This window comes from Monomorium pharaonis, chromosome 4, assembly GCF_013373865.1.
Source record: "Monomorium pharaonis isolate MP-MQ-018 chromosome 4, ASM1337386v2, whole genome shotgun sequence".
Lineage (NCBI taxonomy): Eukaryota > Metazoa > Arthropoda > Insecta > Hymenoptera > Formicidae > Monomorium > Monomorium pharaonis.
In genome coordinates, this window is record NC_050470.1 from 29,291,175 (window position 1) to 29,309,668 (window position 18,494).

Here is an 18,494-nt window from a genome sequence, read left to right on the forward strand (position 1 = left end):
TTCCTCGGTGTTTCACGTGGAACAAAGAACGACGTATTACTACTGCAACATTAACGAAGTTCAGATTGCATGCCATCAGATGCCCTTCACAAGCAGTAACACGGTTTTAGTAAATTAAATGGTTATCTCCACCGGGCGAAGAGAGAGGAACAACTTGTGTATTAATAATGCACAAAGTTTTTGTATAATGGAAATCTTGCGTTGATTTTTGGGGGGAGTTTCTTCTGCTCGTCCTCGGCAGATGTAAGTTAATCTGAGAAAAAATAATCACCCATCTACGTGTGTGCTTATATGCGAAAAACGAGCTTTATTTGGCCCAACGACTATATTACAATCTTATGATACAGTAAACATTTAAAACCGGGATAAAACAATAACGTTGTACATCGACTTTTGTAAATCAGGCGGCAAGTCGAGTATTGAGTATCTCGGAGAAATGCGGGCTGTGTTATGTGATACAGGTTCATATCTTCTCTCCCATCGTCTGCCTTATAATGATAATAGATCGATCGACCGCGAACGAGCCTAATTACCAGGTGCGATCGTTGTCGAACACAATACGTATAAGATACAATCTTACTTCTGTGTCATGTGTACATGAATTTTGCGTGTAAGTACGTATGTATGCCTATGCAGCGTTCACGCTATGCAATATTTAAAAATATCCCTCAACGCTTTCTGTTTTTATCCTTTCTTCTCTCATTTATTATTTACTCGGAAACGGCAGCAATTATCCGAACACGAGAGAATGTTGATATACGTTTTGCCATAATAATAGATTTACGCCTCCCTGACGTGGCTGCGATTCTCTGCAAATCTTTATTATGTGTGACCGCATGTATATATGGTATACAACGTCCTTTAATGATTTTATATTATTACGTTTTATATTTTACGTGAATAGTGGCCGAAGATTGTATTCGGAAGGCTTGTGACACAACGTCGAAATGCGTTGATTGATTAATGTAATGTAACTAACTTACGATTAACGTCTGCAAAATTGTGAAATATGCGGTGAACGCAATGAAAAAGACTTTACAGTTTTCTCGAGTCACCATTCAAATATTTAGATATCGTCAGATTGGTTTAATATATATTGTACGCGGAAATTAATTTAATCAATTTTCAAGTAATAATTAACAAAATAAAACACTAATCGAGTTCCTTGCCTCGTTTGTATGACGGTCGTCATAAACGTCATAAACTGTACAAAGAGATGTGATGGTGATTTCATTGCAACAACAAATTTACTACAGTATATTGTAATATCTACATATAGATATTTTGTCTAAAGGTATAAAAGGTATCGTTATGTTTTTGGTCATGCCTAAAATAAGTCAAATGACTGCGTTTAGAAGTAAAAAAAAAGATATGACCAATATTACGTGTTATTCCAATTAACAAAGCGAAGTAACTGCAATAGCAGCAACGCGGCGTAATTCTCATACTTTTTATAATCGTCTTATTAAATTTGGATAAATTATATCTTCGTATCACTTTATGTAAGGATATTGAAGAATATTTAGCCTCGATCCACTCGAGATTGTCCTTTCAGAGAGCTTTCCTATCGTGATTGTTTAATGAGAAGTTTAGATTACAAAGTTACGATGCGATGATCACGTCCGATCGAAATCGAACGGACTAGTGCCTTAGGATCTGTTGATATGTAATCTCACACTCTGACGAACAATTTCACAAGCTCGCGTATGAGTCTACATGCAATTTGATTTAAACAGACGTATGACGATTACTTGTAATTATTCAACAGATATATTATCATCGAAATGAGAGACTCGATCGAAATCTTTACGTAATAATGCAATTTATCTTGATGAACTTTAATAATCCTTATTGCACATACAATGAATGAAGTACGATTTTATTCATATTATGAGAATTATAAAAAAAGAATTTACGATGCATTTTTATAGTAATATTGTCAAGCGAATCAATGCTTTTACCATATGATTTCTGATATGTAATTATACATATCTTAATATTTAAATTATACGAATTATGAAAGCAATTTTAATGAAAATATAACCGATCGGATTCTTGTTATGAAGTGAATGACATTATTCATATTTCTGGCATAATTGATTTCTAAAAACAGCCTTCACTGAGCTCCGTAAGATTATTTGTACAAATAAAAATTTTATACCAAAGAGATTTATTTATTTAGCGAATATTTATTTTTAGCGATTTCTCAGTTCAGTTATTTCAGAGCATTAAAACACTTTTCTTCCTCAGTTTATTTTGAAATCTTTTGTCATTAACTTTGAATCCTTGCACATTGAGCGTTTTTTCTCTTATATACATAGATATAAGCATTTCCGATATTTTCGTCTGTATCTATCAAGCATCCAAAAAAATTCGTTATTCTATCATTGCACCGATTGCTTACTTAATTATGTCATTAAATCTTTCTCTTTTTTCCTGCATTCGTAAATTCTTATCTGTGCAAGTATCGAGTAAAAATATGTTATGTCGCCACCTTCTAATTCGTTAAGTACACTTGTGCTCAAGTACATTCATCCAGAAAGTGCCTTTGTATCTGCATTAATACTTTGTCCGTATTATAAAGTCAGGTGTAAAGTATCGATTTCTAATATTACACGCTAGAAAGGAAGAAAAAGGGAATAAATTAAAAATTCCATAATTACATGCAAATTATAAAATAGATTAAAATGGGTTAAATATATATTAACGATATTATTTTGAATGTCTGCTTATATGTAAACTATATAATTTTTTAAAGTAATGAAATAAAATATTGTAGAAAATAGAAAGAGTAAATATGCATATTAACGGAATCCGCATCAATGACTTTGATTTAGACATGTATTATCAAGAATATCTTTCTGAATAATCTTTAAAAAGTTTTTTTAGCCATCGCTCATTGTTAAATGTTAAATTGCTATCTCTTAAAAAGTTATAATAAAAATAGTTTTATGAACAAGTTCTCTGCTTTAATTAAAAACGTAAATTTTCAAGTTTTAAATATTCTAACAATATAATAACAATTGATTCGAAATATTATATAGTTTGTATAGCAGAGAATATATAGTTGTGATTCAAAATTTATACTTAAAAAATTTTTTTTATTGAATTAGAATTTAAATCTAATATTTCTTTAAAATACACACTATAGTTGTGAATTATATACGGCTACGACGTTGTTGTCTAAATTTCTTACATAAATAATCGAAATCCAATTCAGATCCTTATTAATATAAACAAAATAATAAACCTTCCGGCACTTAACACACAATTACATAATGAGCAAACACACCATATAGCAGAATATTAATTTTGTTACAGTATTTTAAAAGTAGGATTATATTTCTTCTAGGTTTAAAATATAATTCAATTAGCGGACGAAAACTTAAAGAACTAACGTTCCGCTGAATTCGGCCCAGTTGTTTCAGCAAGCGAAAGCTGTAGGTTATATTTGTATTATATATAGTGCGAAGCGAGGTCTACGATTGAGATTTAAATGATAAAAATTTCGTTTCATTTATGAAACATTTTTTAAATAACTTTTTAACAGATAATAAGTGACGATTAACATTTTTTTTAAGATTATTCAGAGACATGTCGAGGTTATCGATGCAGGCTCTCTTAATATGCATATGTATATTATCAGAAAGAAATAGAATCATTAAAATATTCATGGATAAAATAATTATGAAAATAGTAAAGCAATGTAATACTGTAAGAGTGAGATAAGAGGAAATCTTGATTAATTCAAATCTCACAATCAGTTTTACTCACATTAGTTTTGCTAATAATTTTTAATTAGAAATACAGATAAAAAGGAAGAGAAAGACAGAAAGTTAAATTATAAAATTACAAATCGCGATATTTCGTTTTCCTAATTGTCGTTTGGATAAAGGTTACTTTTTCCTTTACTAGTTATGCGAATGATTTTTATGCGTTGTTACCAGCTGACTTTTTAATGCGGTCAAAAAACGCTTTTATCTTATTCTCAATATTTATGCATTCATCTCTATTGATAGAGTTTCGTATTTCGTTCGCAAGTTATGTGTCTCCGCGTCTTTTATGTACGCGCTTCCATCTTGATGCCGTTGCAGTTGGTTCTTGCAAATACAATAAAAAGGTCGTTAATAAATTGGGAGTCCATCGACTTCGTCGTTATACTTGACAAAGACTATACTTGAAAAATGTCATCGGAAGCCCGTGGTGCAACGCCCGTGCCAAAAATGGTTGTTGGCGTTGCCATAGGCGCGGTGTCGCCCATTCGGGTTGTGCTTTCATTGGAAATGGTTATCGCCGTTGTTAACGACGTCGTCGCCGCCGCCGCCGCCGTCGTCGTCGTCGTCGTCGTCGACGTCGTCGTCGTCGTCGTCATCGTCGTCGTCGTCGTCGTCGTCGTCATCATCGTTATAGTTGTCGGGATGGCATCCGAAATGTCTGATTTTGTCGGTACCTGCTACAAATATAATTAACTTTAGCCTATATAACATGATTGCAGTTTTTCGTGTGCTTTATATTAATTATTACGTACAAACGTATATTTTTACGTTTTTTTCGTGTCTTTCAATGTAACCGATTTTTTTTTCCAAGAACATTTCTATATGCAGTAAATTTAAGTAACACGCACAAGCAAAGAGAAATGTTATTTTTTAATAAAAATAGATTTTGATGCCTAATAATAATTTTTTTGTGTGAATTTAACAATGTTCAGTTTATGCAAAATTGCACACGTGTTTTTGTCTTAAATACATTTAAAATTAAATTTAATAGCAGAAAGGACATTGGTAAAAAATATATAGGCTCAAATATATAGGCTTTATTTATCAATGAAATCTGATAGAAATTAAACATTATGTAAAGGGTAACAGAAAATATATTAGCATTTCCCGAAAAGGGGTGGCAGAATTTGAGAAATCAAACTCTAAACCCTTTTTCAGCATTTTAGCTTGTTTTGTGTACCAGGATAATTTTTTTATCATGTAAACTATTCATTGACCTTTCGCAGCATTTAATGCAATGGCCACAAACTGTATTTAATATCATAACCTCATAGAGGCGATTTTATTCTTAATATCAATATAATTCATCTTTTTATCATTCTCACTTTCAACGACTCTAAATATGCTAAGATTATTTCGAAAAATGTTAATAGATTTTCTATTACCTCATCACATAAGGTTTAATTTTTATTAGATTTTATTGATGGGCTTAATTTGGTAAATGTCCTTTAATTGTGCCGTAACATGGACCTCCGGGAATTCAAGTCTTAAATGTTTGACAATAATAGCGTTTTTTCTCGATATTTTTCTCGCTCTTGATATTCAAATCATTACTGATGATGATAGACGATGACAGATGTTAACTCTCAAAAGAGCTCGAAGATGACCTTACATCGTTATAAAAGGATTCTTTTCCCTCTTCAACTGAAGGCAGCAATTCGTCCGTAGAATGGGGAGTCCTAGGGCTGGGTGTCGGAACCACCTGTTGCTGCTGTTGCTGCAGTTGCTCTCGCTGCTTCGCCAGCCGCAATTCCTGAAGAGCCTGGCGCTGCTCCTTATCGTTTCTCTCCTTTTCGAGTCGACGCGCGCTGTAGCTTCGAGATGAGGACGTTGAACTGTGAACCGACGCTAAGCTAGGTCGACGGGAACCTACGCGAAAAGAAAAATCATGTCGTAGAGATATCGGTATACCTTCAACATTATCTATATCTAAAAGAAATATAAATAGGATGCGAAAGAATCTATATATTATACTAGAAAGAATCTATATATTAGACTAGAGATAATCTCTAAACTGAGCTATCTAAAATCGTAATTTCTAAGTGTGAAACTGTAATATATATTTTTGCAGTATTTTCATTAACTTAATAAATATTTGATGAAGTAATGGGACTGGAAGCTTGTGAAGAAATGACGTGCTACAAATTGAATAAACAGGAATATGAATAATAAAGATAAAGTAATTATTAAAGATGCTATTTGTTCCTCGTAGTTTTTGGAAGAAAAAAACTTATCACTCATAAAAAAGCTAGATAGATTTGTCTACAACGAATTGCTGTACTTGTGTATTTTATAACATAAAGAATTGCATGTAAAAATACATTTTATAAAAGTACCTATATTTTGTAAAATAATAACACACGTGCATCTCAATAAGTTGAATTAAATGCAGAAAATGACATCACATTTAAAGACAATAAAAGCAGACATTAAAAACAATTAGTTGAAAAATTGATAATATTACGAAGGAATAACTTACAAATTAGTAAAAAGAAATTTATAAAAGAAATTTGCATATTGTGCGTATTGTACGTATAATTATATTTTACCAAAATTTAAAAAATGCATAAGTTTAATTAATAAAAGCAGTACTGAAACATATGTGAGGATGAAATGATCGCAAGATGTTTTTATCGAGATGCACTTTTACGGTAATCAATTTTTGAAGAAACAAGTTTTTGACGTAGAAAAGCAATGTGAGTAAAGCAAACTATTAAAAAGAAACATATTATGTAGAGAAATTCCGTTTTTTGGTGAAAAAATTCAAAACGTATATTAAAGTAATTAAAAACATGCTGTTCTATTATTAATTTTATAAAGAACAATAATTTCATAACCATAATTTCATAAGCTATAATTATGAGCTATATTTACTGAAAAACTAATTTTTGAATTATTGATGTATCGAACTTGCAATTTATATATTTATGCGTGCGTGCATGCGTGTCGTGTGTGTGTGTGTGTGTGTGTGTGTGTGTGTGTGTGTGTGTGTGTGTGTGTGAATGTGCGTGTGCACCGAGCTAGCTAGTGCGTAAGGATTTCGTGTCTCTCTACGTCTTACCAGAAAAGATTTACTTGTTAACGAGCAACGAAATCGGCCGCTGCTATCTTGCTATCTCGTAACACACTTGTGATGCATTTTATTCACGATTTCATGTTTCTTTTTCTTTGAAAATGCATAGACCTGCACTATTTTCTTTAAATTGTCAAAGCTTTTGTACAGATGTTGTACATAACAAACCCGTTTATTAATTATTTTAACTAAGATGTTTGCGGCCAAGGAAATACATTTTCTTAGTTTTGGAAGAAAAGACCATCACGCGAATCGTATTAATATATGTATGTACATATATATATATAGTATATATAATATATACACATATATATTAATATGATTTTTATTTATATTTAGTTGTTTGTACATCACGTACGATCGACAATTGAAGACAAGTGTGAACAATAAATAACAATTGTTACAATGATGTAAAGACAACTAAATACAATTAACAGTAACAATTAATAATTGTATTTAAAGCTACGAAGTTTTTCTTCCGTAAAATAACTGTGGAATACGATCATTAAAGTTCAGCGAGTGAAGCGCGTTACAGACATACAGATGAGATTACCAAGAGCTGGGATTTCGGATGAAACACGAATATCTAAAACAGCCATTGACAACAGCTAGTTATCATGACCATGTAACAGCAATAGCGACAATGACATGATTCGGCATGAAGCATCGTTACTATCGTCACCATTAGTCGTCATCACAAATAATCTTCCTTTCATAATTACACCACTGATGCCAGCATAAAAAGCGAGTTGACGAACATAGAAGATATGCAAAAAATAGATGAAGAAGTATATGAAGAGAAAAAGAGACAGGAAGAGAAAGAAGAATGAGAACAGAAAGAAAGACAGAGCTAGATAGCAAAATAGTAACACATAGAGAATCTGTCACTGGCAGGATAACACTTGTACGAATGAACGTAGCGATAATGATACCGACGACAATGTTCCTCGACGAGGGCAGGCGTATTCTTTGTGTCATGTTTATACCACTCACACAAATCACGTCAGACTCAAAACGAATTTCACCCAATGTAAACCGATAAGCAAGGAAGACGGAACGAACGTCAAAGAGAGGTACGGAACGTATTCATACGTATACGACAGAACGTGAGACACCCAAAGAGCGATAGAGACAGGAAAAGAGAGAAAGAGAGAGAGAGAGAGAGAGGCAGAGAGACGAGATCGTCTACCGATCGTGGCGTCGGTTGATCCCTCGGCCACGTCACTAAGGGTACGTCGGTGCTTGTTGCCCTCATCCTTGGTTGCCTGCAGGTGACACGATATAAGCAAGATAGCGGCGGCCCGTGCCGCACCTGCTCTAGACGCCGGTACCAGGGGTCCGCGGCTACCGCCGCTGCTGGGCCTCCTGGTGAACGCGCAGCTGAGGGGTCCGGCGCTGCTGCTTCGCTGGCTCGATCGCGACGACGGCCGTCCGTGTAACGTCAGCGGTATGCCTGCAACATTTATTTTCGCGGGAGTTATTTCCGGATATGGACATGCGATATGCGCCGTCTGTCACTGCCTCTCAGCTTTCTTGCGGACATGATGGACGGTTCGTATGACCTTTTGCGACGAGGATATCCCGACAAGCCGCTTGCCGTGCCGACTATTTGAACGAGATATTTCTCATGCCGTTCGTTTACTATACGTCGGATATACGTTACGTATGCTGATTCAACTATACGGCTTGGCGTGATTCAATATCTTTCAATATCAAACACGGTTATGTGTATAACAGCGGAAAATTATTTTTATTTTTAACAAAAATAAGGGCGGGGATGAATACTTGCGTCGCAATATGAGATATTTAGAAATTAATAAATCGTTGTTGTGAGAGAAGTCCGCGAGAGAATTGCTCTGTTTTTTATGTTATTTTTGGACAGGAGGATATACTTAACTTTTTCCCTGCGGAAATGTAGCGCTTTATATTTTTTACTTATTCTAAAATCTCGTTTTCTCTCTGTGTCTGGTTATGAGGTACAGTTTGATGTGTGACGTAGTAAGTAACGAAGTGAGACGAGAATAGATACCTCTCTCTGGAGTATACTATACATCGTATCGATATATAGATATCGTCTATTGATTTCGCAGAACCGAAAGTAGGTTCTCCACGAAGGGGAAGAATTATTATTGTCGAATTTGCGTATGTTTGATGGCGAGCTAAATGGTGCAGTTTTAGAAAAATTATGAAAATGAATAATTTTGTTCAACACTAACAACAGCAAATTGTAATTTTCTTCTCTCTCTCTCTCTCTCTCTCTCTTTCTCTCTTTATATATATATATATATATATATATATATATATATAATTCTGTATAATCTTTTATTTTTTAATTATAAGACCATTAAGTTATGTAAATTTATAAGAGAGGCATTAATTCTGATAATCTCCGGTTTCACATATTAAAACGATCTCGGTTCTTTCTAGCCAGAATAAATATTTTTAATTGAAAAGAGAAAATTGAAACATATTATGCAAGCTTATAACGGTTTATGAAAATAATCTATCTCTCTAAATAAATCATCGATTGTGCGAAAATATTATTATTATTATATTAGTTATAACGCACAGGGACAGTAATTTTAATTTTTCTTCTATTTCAAACGAGTTAGTGCCATATTAATGCGCGTTATTGATCTTTACTTGCGAGTAACGTTTCTCTCATTTCGGGGCTAATTTTCTTGATTGCGATATAAATTCTACAATCTACGAGATCTTTTTTTTTCATAGAATATTGAAATTAATTGGTCATTACTTACCCGTATCGCTAGAAAACAGCATGGGTGGCGCATGATTGGCATTAGCGTAATGCCGCGGCCTTGAAAATCTCGCCCCGCTGAATAGTTTGAGCACGAAGCATATCATCGCCGTAAAGATGGCTATCCCCGACGCTATGCAGAGTAGAGTCGGAAGGTCCGTAGTTATCACCACCAGATCTATCAGGCCAGATTACGGCGAATTAAAGGAGGACGCGACACGATGACTCGACGCGCGGATCGATATCAAAATATATTTCTCCAAACTTGACTTCATTGGCGGAATTTATTTCAATTATTGTTTGGAATAATTAGCTGAATAGTATATCAAATAATATAATAAATGTTAATTTCTTATATTTAATAAAATTACATAAAATCAATGACGATGATTAAAGTGGCTCTCTGAAAAAAGCGACAGATTCATAATTAACGGGACTCGAATTCGTTTATTTTATACTTAAATTAGCGATTTGCGTAAAGCGAATTTCTGGTTAAGATGTGCATGTGGGTGACAATTACATTATGAAATAATTATTATTCATTTTTAGAATAGGAGACTCAGAATTATAAAGTACTGATTAAATATTGCTAGTGCGTTAGTTACTTAAGATTTCTAAGATTCTTATAGTTTGATTGTGAAATCTTTATAAAGCTGTAAGTCGAGTTCTTTCTCTACTTTCCTTCAATTTCTCGAACACTTCCCTTTTTCAGCTGCTTAGCCGCATTTGAACGTAATTAAAACTGTCCTTTGTATTAAATCGTGTTAAAGTTGAAAGTACTGTCACAAAGAAACATACGTCTCTTGCTACTGCGCTGTTTATTGCATGGGAGACTTATTAAAATACTATGAGATTTGACTACCTCGACGCAACCATTATCAATCTTTAGAGAAATGAAATACACAATATTTTTTTATTGATGTTGGGTCGGAATTTTAAATCATAAAGATCTTGTGATCGGATTATAGTCTCGCAGAAACCTCTATTTGATGAGATAGAGAAATATTGAGAATAAATAGCATACCTTCCGCGCAAAAAACTTTCTTGTTAGGCCTAGACAGAGCAACCCTGTGATACCCCTCCTCGCAATCGCATACTGCATTGTGTTGAATCTGCGTGCACGTCGAATGTTGATCCACAAAAGTGCACGTCGCACGATAGAAGCACTGCTCTCCAAGTTTCTTGGCTGCAAGCGAGAATCGATAGTTCGAATTTACTTATTAAGAAGCGTGTCTTTTATTCAGCAGGAATTTAATCGAAGTTCTGTCTACTTAAATATATGATAGGATCGAGCTTTTTTCTGTCGATGAAATCCTGTTCTTTCAATGCAGAAAGTCTTATATTTCTGTGTTAGACCTTGAAATGTTTGCCGAGACGTCTCCTCGTCGTTTTTAAATCATTTGTATTTTTAATATAATGTCAAGCAGGCACATTTAATATGTGTGTATTGTAGTATTATAGTTTTGTGTGTATTATAGTTTTAAAAATTTATTTACGGTTTCTGCGTTTGTTGTAAAAAATAAACGAGCGCACAAAGTCTTTTCACGCCGGCGGGCTTCATTCAGGCCATCAGGAGCGCGCGAACATTTATTTTCACCGTCCGTTACCATGGAAGTTATGATATTGGAACGACCTACTTGTTAGGCATGAGGGTAACTAGTTGCTAGCTTTTATTATACATACGTTTGGCACATCCCTTGGTAGGCCCGAGACGAACGGGATAGAACTTTTCGCACTCGCAGAGGCCAGTGATGGAATCACAGAACACGTGCTGTAGCTCGGAATTGCACTCGGTGTCGCAAGGCGAGCCCAAGTACCGTCCTTTTTCTGTAAAAAAGTTATCTGAATATTCTACTTGAAATATTATATTATGATATTATTAAATGACATCTTGATATACAGAATAATAATTGTAGCTCTTGATGCATGATCAAAATAATTTTAAAACTAAGGCTTTTACATTTGTTGGTTTTCTTGTTAATAGCTCAGTTATTATAGCTTTTTATTATTATAGATAGATTTTTTGTGACAATATTGCTTAACATAATTTTAAAGGGATGTAATATCTTCTTTATTAGTGGAAAAAATTATATAATAATGTTTACAACATATTTATGTCAAATTTAATTGCTTTCATTAATTTAGGAGCATTTAAATTCTCTACTGGTGTTAGTAATAAAGCTCTGTATTTTTTATAATAATAATTACTATGTTATTGCGTTTCGATTTTGTTGCGATAGTTCGATTAAAATGTGAGTTCGAAACAATTAATACTAGGGTTTTCAAGTTCTGTAATTTATTAATTCAATTGCAGATTTTTGGAACATGTAATTGGCAACGCGTCAACTTATTTATTAAAGGTTTACTGTTGGGCCATTGTAACAGTATTCTCTGTTGATTTCGTAGCAGTAGGCCAGGTGATAATTGCTGACTCCTTTTGGCACTTTTTCAAACTGCAATGTGCAGCAGTACAGTGATAACGTATAAATAGTTATAAATTTCCTAATCCTGAGTTCGGTGTATTCTTGAAAGTGCGAGTCGATATATTTTCCATACACATTTAAATTAGAAAAATAAATTTTTTCATATCTACTAAGATATTTTTATTATCTTTTTAGATTAATTCTCTTTTATTAAATAAATACATCATGAATATTCCATAAAGTTTCTTGAATAATAATAATAATGATAAATATTTTAAATATATATACAGATATCTTTATTTGTTAATCGCTTACGACGCGCTTCTTCTCGGGCTATATTATTTGGATTAACACATAAATCGCTTGTTTAATGACAACGACAGTCGTACGTGATAAATGCGCTTCGTGTCATTTAGCGGCGTCATAGACGCGTATGCAAATGCGGAGATTTCAATACAACAGTATTCATTGTCTTGCGTATAATAGCGTCCGTGCAATACAGTTATGCGACGATCGCGCACTCGTTCAGTTTTTCGAAGCGGTTGTGAAAATGCACGGCCTCGACTCGATTTCTTTAGCAGGCCGTGTTTAATTTCATACTGATTAAAGTTCATTGCACGTACGCGTTACTGCTACGTCGCGTGCGTTTTATCGTTCCCCCATCGAGCGAAAATTTAGATTCGCGTGATTTACGGAGAGTTCAACAGAAAGTTTTAATAACGTTTATGGATTAGCACGTGCGCCTATATTCCAGTATAATTAAGAAATTATGCGTTTGAGTCACTAAAATTATCTTGAATCATTGATTAAGTAATGAAATTGTTGAAAGTTCCAAAAAGAATTAAAGGATATTTTAATATTCAATTATATATAGCACTTATGTACGCTTATTAAGTCATTATTTGCGTATCGTGATTTATGTTTATTACTGAATGCATTTTTTAATTACAGTTTTTAATGTAGAAAAGTAATTAAGTAAGTAATAGCAGTAAGGTTGACGCTCCCGTCCTCTTTTTATTATTTATTAATTCTCATACCGCGACTAATTATATACGGCTCTACGTGTTAATCCGTTCCGTTCGATTGCACTTTTCCAGTTGAGAAAATGTGCATCGTGAAGAGTAAAAAAAACCTGTACACCGACAATGCACTATCCTTTTCGCTATTCTTTATCTTTTAAAAGCGATAAGCTTTACTTTCGAAAGAGGACGAACGTAGGTACAACGTGCAGCTCAACTGACATACGCGGTTCTGGAGAGTGGAGCTTGCATCATCATTAAAATCAATACCGGCATGCTCGGTGTGAAAATCGAGAAGAATCGCGTTTCCTTCTCGGTTAAATCGACGCGTGCGCTGAAACTGGAGATACTTTCCGCCTTTTTTTAGAACGCAAGAATAGCGTGTTAAGTTTTTTAATACAAAATTGGAAAGAGATAAACGGAAAAGGAGCGAAACAAAATGGACGTGTGCCACACGATAAAACTTAAGGTTTTTATTAGAGCAAAAGAAATTGTATACGACACACCAAAATATTTAATAAAAGCTTAAATATTTAATATATTTTAATAAAATATTAATTAAAGAATAATTGGCACATTTTTTAAAAGTAAAATAGAAACTTTTTAGAATATTGACTTAAAAAATTGTTGCAATTCATTCTAGGCAAAACATTTTTGCTATAACTTTAACCAACCTTAAAAAATTATTTTTACAGAGAAAATTAACATTTTATATAATTTGTTTAAAGAAATAACGTATGATTTTTGTACCAAATTGATGAATTTATTAATGTAAAATTACGTTTGAATATTTACAAATAAATTTAATCACATTTGAGAATGTGTATTTGGGAAAGAACGTATATGTTGTAATGGATGAACATTCTCAGAAAATGAAGTTTGCACTTTGTAGAGCAGGCGCGAGCAGGGAGAACCTTGAGATACGAGTCGTTTTCGATCGTTATTGTCTTACGTGAAAACAGAGTATTATCGTGTCTAGAATTAATATGTTTTGATTGCAAAAATTATGTTAAATTTACATTATTTATTGAACAAACTTTGGTGTAATTATACTTATTTTATCTGTTTCCTTCACACTTATTTTTCTGGAGTTTCTATCTCACATTTATTTTCGCGTTTAATTCTTGTTCTTATTTAGTTTTCCTCGTCTTATTGCTGTCATTTCGTTTCGATTTCCTCAACAATTTCCTGAGTTGTAAAATAAGTATTTGCAACAATTTGAATAGTATAATTACCTCTTTAGAGACATTCTTTTTATATTTCTTTATTTGTTATATATATATATATGACAATATTTAATAAGTATAATTAAAAATTTTATTGTTACAATTTTAAATAAAATAGAAAGATGTTACTAATTTTATTTAATACTTTCTTAAAACGTTTTTTCTTAGACATTATAGACATATAACAAATATTAAAAAAGAAAAATGAGAAATGTAGTGGTAGTTTGATTAAAAAGTGGTAGTTTGATTTCATGTTTTGTGAATATTACATATAAAGACAAGAATTAATATAGATTAGTGACAATATTAGTATTATTTAAACAATTTTTGTGATTTTTACAAATATTTCATAATAGAAATTAATATTAAATTTTTTTATTGTGCATATTCATTTGTTAGACTTTAAGAGGGACGATAAATTTATTTATTGACGATATTATATTTCAACAAAAAAAAGTTTAAATGATATTTAATCAATTTTATCTAGCTATATTACTTAGGTAATATCATGATAATGCTAGTTTTATCGAGTTATCCTACCAAATCCTTGGCTTTTAGATCTTTCTTCCTGTAATCATCTACTCGTTTGTCTTATATCACATATTCATCAGTATAGATGAAAATTCTGTTTTTTTTTTGCTAGAGATATGATCGGAAAAATTTCTATTCATTCTCGGTGTGTCAAATCGTTTAAAGATTTGCCTTTATCGAATTTTAATTTAATTTTAAGCGTAACCATCGCCGGTCATTTCCGTAGAACGTAGAGAACGACTTTCCTGCTATCGATTGCCGTTGCCGTCGTACGAACCGTGTCCCAACTCACCCGCGGTAATGTTTGCATCGAGCCAGTCTTCGAGCTCGCCATTTCCGTTGGATATCTGCTCTTCCTCGGCGTCGTCGTCGAGGTAGCTGGACTCGTGCAACGCCGCGTTATTATCACCTGCCGATTTCCGAGTTCGGTTTATTATCTGCCGCGGCGTGTCGCTGGTGCAGGGTGCAGGTATCAGGAAGACGACGAGGCAGATCAGCAGGAGCCAGCAGCAGCAGCGGCAGCAGGAGGTCAGTCTCAGGGCGGAGGGAAGCGCGCTCATCGCCCCCGCGGCGCGAATCAACCCCCGAAACCGACCACCGACGGCGCATCGACATCCTTCCCCGTCGCCTGCTCTCCCCTCCCTCCCTCCCGCCCTCCCGACCTCCCTGGCGCACCCTCGCGCCGTCGATGCCCCAGGGAGAAGCGCCTTACGTCGCGTTCGTCGCGCGTCCGTCTACGTACGTCCGTATCTTCTACGTGGCGGCGTAATAAACGTAATAAACCACTGCCGCGCTCGCGCGAGCGTACGCGAGCGTATCGCTCGACGGCGAGGCTTCCTGATTGGTTTCTTGAGCGTCCGCAGCACTGTACACTGCACAACGAGTAACCGTCGCCGAGACGTCGACTTTCGGGAACCGCTCGAAACCGCTCCGCCTTGTTCACTGAACAGTCCTCGCGGGGTAAGAGCGACGGACGGACGCGGCTGCAGCTGCGCGCGGCCGCTACCCCGACGCAGGCGGCGGGCGTCGCGGCGCGGCGCGGCGCGGCGCGGCGCCTCGCTTCGTCCTCGCTCCTCCGCTGCGCCGTCGGTCCACACACCACGTCGATCGAGAGCACGGGGTTAGTCGCCGTAGGTCTCTCCCTGCGGAGAGAGAGATATGAAAAGCCGGGATAATGGTGGATGCATGTATGCTCATTAATTTATCGGTTAGGCTGTCGCTGTCGGTTTCCTTTCCCCTTTCTCCTTCTTTCTCGCTAAGTCTCTTCGTTGCATCTTCCGGAAATCGACGCTCTTCGAGGGAAAGTCTTTCACGAATTTACCCGGCGCCCACGAGTGAGCGTGTCGGTTTGTCGAGTGTTGAAGTCGCGCCGTAATCGATTTGCCTTCGCGGAGAGGGAAAAAATAAAGGCGGAGAGGGACCAGCACGCCTCTGGCCTTTGGTTAGAGTTGAGCCTTATCGTAGAACGAAATTTCAATGCCTTATCGTTGCGGACATCTGCTGGGCTACAACTGGGGCAGTAATTACGACTTAAAGGAGGTGACCGATATACGTATTGCGAGACCACATACGCCGAAAATGTCTCGAGAATGTTTCATTATCGTCGAGTGGGGTGTTAAATGTTCAATTGCGTCATGTCATGTTGTTACATGACCTGTTCACGAGAAACTATTTATGGACAGTATTAGCGGTTTATAATGAAATAAATTGCAGTACTTGTATTACATAAATTTATTTTAATAAAACGTCTAAAAATGTCTAATAATAAAAGTTTTACATAATATTTTTTGCAATCAAAACATTTTAATATACACGCATGTTTAAAGAAATAATAAGTAAAATAATAATAAATTTGATTAGGTTTATATGAAAAAACATAATTGTTACTAGAGACTAGTGGCTGAATGAATATTACTATTTCTACTTTATGAGATGTCACGGGTTTTAACATATCATCTAATTCATTATTATTAGAATTGCTATTATCACAACTATTGCAGTCCATTCTTCGTGATTGATGTCTTCTTTAAAGTTATAGCTCATTGTCAGTCAACAAAAACTCAGTAGCAAAAGATTCTCGCACAAAGACATTTGTCGACGGACCTACTGGAACTAATATTTTAAAATAGTTATTACGTAAAATATAATAACTTATTAATTATAAGTTTTTTATTTTTTAACTGTTGTTATAACGAATAAAAGTTGCAGTGATCTTAAAAATGATTTAATGTCGCGAAAGCTGCGTTTATCATTTACATTTATTGTTATGATTTATATTTGCAGCTTTTTTAAAGAGAGGTTATTAATGATAATTTTTTGAAATATTGACAATAATTAAAAAGGTAATTTTATATTATAGTAATTACAAAAAATTAAAAAATGTAAAAAATTTACTGCAATTTTATTAATGCAATATATCTGCAAAATATTAAATTTTAATTTAATTTGATAATTAGGACTTGACCTATAATTGGCATCTTGTTTTTTAGCTACATTTATTAAACTTAAAATTATTATAAAATAATTTTATTAACACATATTGAAAAATACCTGTAGTCAATTTCTTCTCTTGACGTTTGCGATACATTAAATATGCTGCTGTTGTTAAACCTGTGGCCACTAATATAGCAATAGTCACGAAAGGCCAAACTATTTTGGTAATATTAATCGAAGCATTGTAACGAGGTGTCGTGTAACAAGGTAAATCTACAAAATGAAAGGCAATAAAAGTAACGCTAACAAATTTAAATATTTTTAAATAATAACAATGTAATTTGTTTTCTAAATTACAAATACCTGTACTAAACAAGCAGGCAATATTAGAAGTCGTATTGCCATCATCAGATTGCATCATGTAACACAACGTTTCGTTGCCAAGGGCCTCGTCACATTGACAGTACGGCGCGTCCTCGTAGAATCGCATGATTGTGCTGTTCGTGTCATTGCGAATTGTGATTCTGTAATTGTATTTCCAAATTCCAAAATTCGTATAACAAATTATCGAATGGCGGATAGTATTAGTGAGGAACGGGAAATCGGTCAACGTGTATTCACCTTTTGACATCAGCATGATTGTAAGCCACCGTTATGACGCACATCGTCGGTTGGTCGCAGTCCGGTCCCGTCCATCCAAAGTGACACTCGCACCTGTCGCTGTCACATCCGCCGTGTCCGCTGCAGTTACGAGTGCACAGGGGGATGCATTCTGGCCCCCCGGAATGACGGTCGAGATTTGGTATGAAACCGTCGTGGCAAACGCAATGATTCGGGCTGATGCAGTCGCCGTTCTGGCAACCCCCCTTGCAAATCGGCTCGCAGGAGCTCTCGTTCCGCGGCGCGTAGCCGTCGTGGCACGTGCAGCGATGCAGCGCCGTGCACGTGCCGTGGGTGCAGGCCGGGACGCAGATCGGCACGCAGTCGCCGTTCGTGTCTCTCGCGTAATCGTCGTTGCAGACGCAAATGCCGGACGGGTGGCAGGTGCCGTTATCGCCGCACGACAGCGCATCGCAGGGAGGTCCGTAACGTTTCATACAAACGCGCTCCTTGCTGTCGAGAGAGTGATTCTGAAATTCGATCCACGACGGATAGTAACCCGGGTCGCAGATGCATACGTTTGGCGCGGTGCACTCACCGTTCGTGCAGAGAAAGTCACAAATTGGTTGGCAGACCGGATTCTGAAATGCCTAAT

General features: G+C 35.4%; 2 protein-coding genes across 6 annotated transcripts; both read right to left on the minus strand.

Moving 5' to 3' along the window:
* Positions 1-68: 68 nt before the first annotated feature.
* Positions 69-16,560, minus strand: LOC105838618. Of its 5 annotated transcripts, none has more exons than XM_036286112.1 (8): positions 15,099-16,560; positions 11,291-11,434; positions 10,632-10,793; positions 9,609-9,785; positions 8,162-8,302; positions 5,389-5,645; positions 4,178-4,453; positions 69-253 (listed from the first exon to the last, which is right to left on the minus strand). In XM_036286112.1, the coding sequence occupies exons 1-8, from the start codon at positions 15,364-15,366 to the stop codon at positions 107-109; spliced, it is 1,572 nt and encodes a 523-aa protein (XP_036142005.1). In that variant the 5' UTR covers positions 15,367-16,560; the 3' UTR covers positions 69-106. The 5 variants fall into 5 exon arrangements, with proteins under 5 accessions (XP_036142005.1, XP_036142003.1, XP_036142002.1 ...); XM_036286110.1 differs by having other exon boundaries at positions 4,178-4,450; positions 8,039-8,302; XM_036286109.1 differs by having other exon boundaries at positions 8,039-8,302.
* Positions 16,561-16,657: 97 nt separating this feature from the next.
* Positions 16,658-18,465, minus strand: LOC105828375 (adhesive plaque matrix protein 2). The gene is made up of 4 exons (XM_036286115.1): positions 17,861-18,465; positions 17,603-17,763; positions 17,357-17,512; positions 16,658-16,918 (listed from the first exon to the last, which is right to left on the minus strand). Exons 1-4 carry the CDS (start codon positions 18,334-18,336, stop codon positions 16,839-16,841), a joined length of 873 nt encoding a protein of 290 aa, XP_036142008.1. The 5' UTR covers positions 18,337-18,465; the 3' UTR covers positions 16,658-16,838.
* Positions 18,466-18,494: the final 29 nt, after the last annotated feature.

What these genes read in the sequence shown, in the direction of transcription:
- LOC105828375 (XM_036286115.1), bottom strand. Translation starts at nt 18,336, where the DNA reads ATGAAACGTTACGGACCTCCCTGCGATGCGCTGTCGTGCGGCGATAAC. An exon ending in TGCCTGCTTGTTTAGTACAG is followed by an intron (nt 17,513 to 17,602) that starts GTATTTGTAATT and finishes TTCATTTTGTAG; the next exon opens with ATTTACCTTGTTACACGACA. An exon ending in AGAGAAGAAATTGACTACAG is followed by an intron (nt 16,919 to 17,356) that starts GTATTTTTCAAT and finishes TTAAAATATTAG; the next exon opens with TTCCAGTAGGTCCGTCGACA.
- LOC105838618 (XM_036286109.1), bottom strand. Translation starts at nt 15,366, where the DNA reads ATGAGCGCGCTTCCCTCCGCCCTGAGACTGACCTCCTGCTGCCGCTGC. An exon ending in GAAAGTTTTTTGCGCGGAAG is followed by an intron (nt 9,786 to 10,631) that starts GTATGCTATTTA and finishes CTGGCCTGATAG; the next exon opens with ATCTGGTGGTGATAACTACG. An exon ending in GCTGTTTTCTAGCGATACGG is followed by an intron (nt 8,303 to 9,608) that starts GTAAGTAATGAC and finishes TAAATGTTGCAG; the next exon opens with GCATACCGCTGACGTTACAC.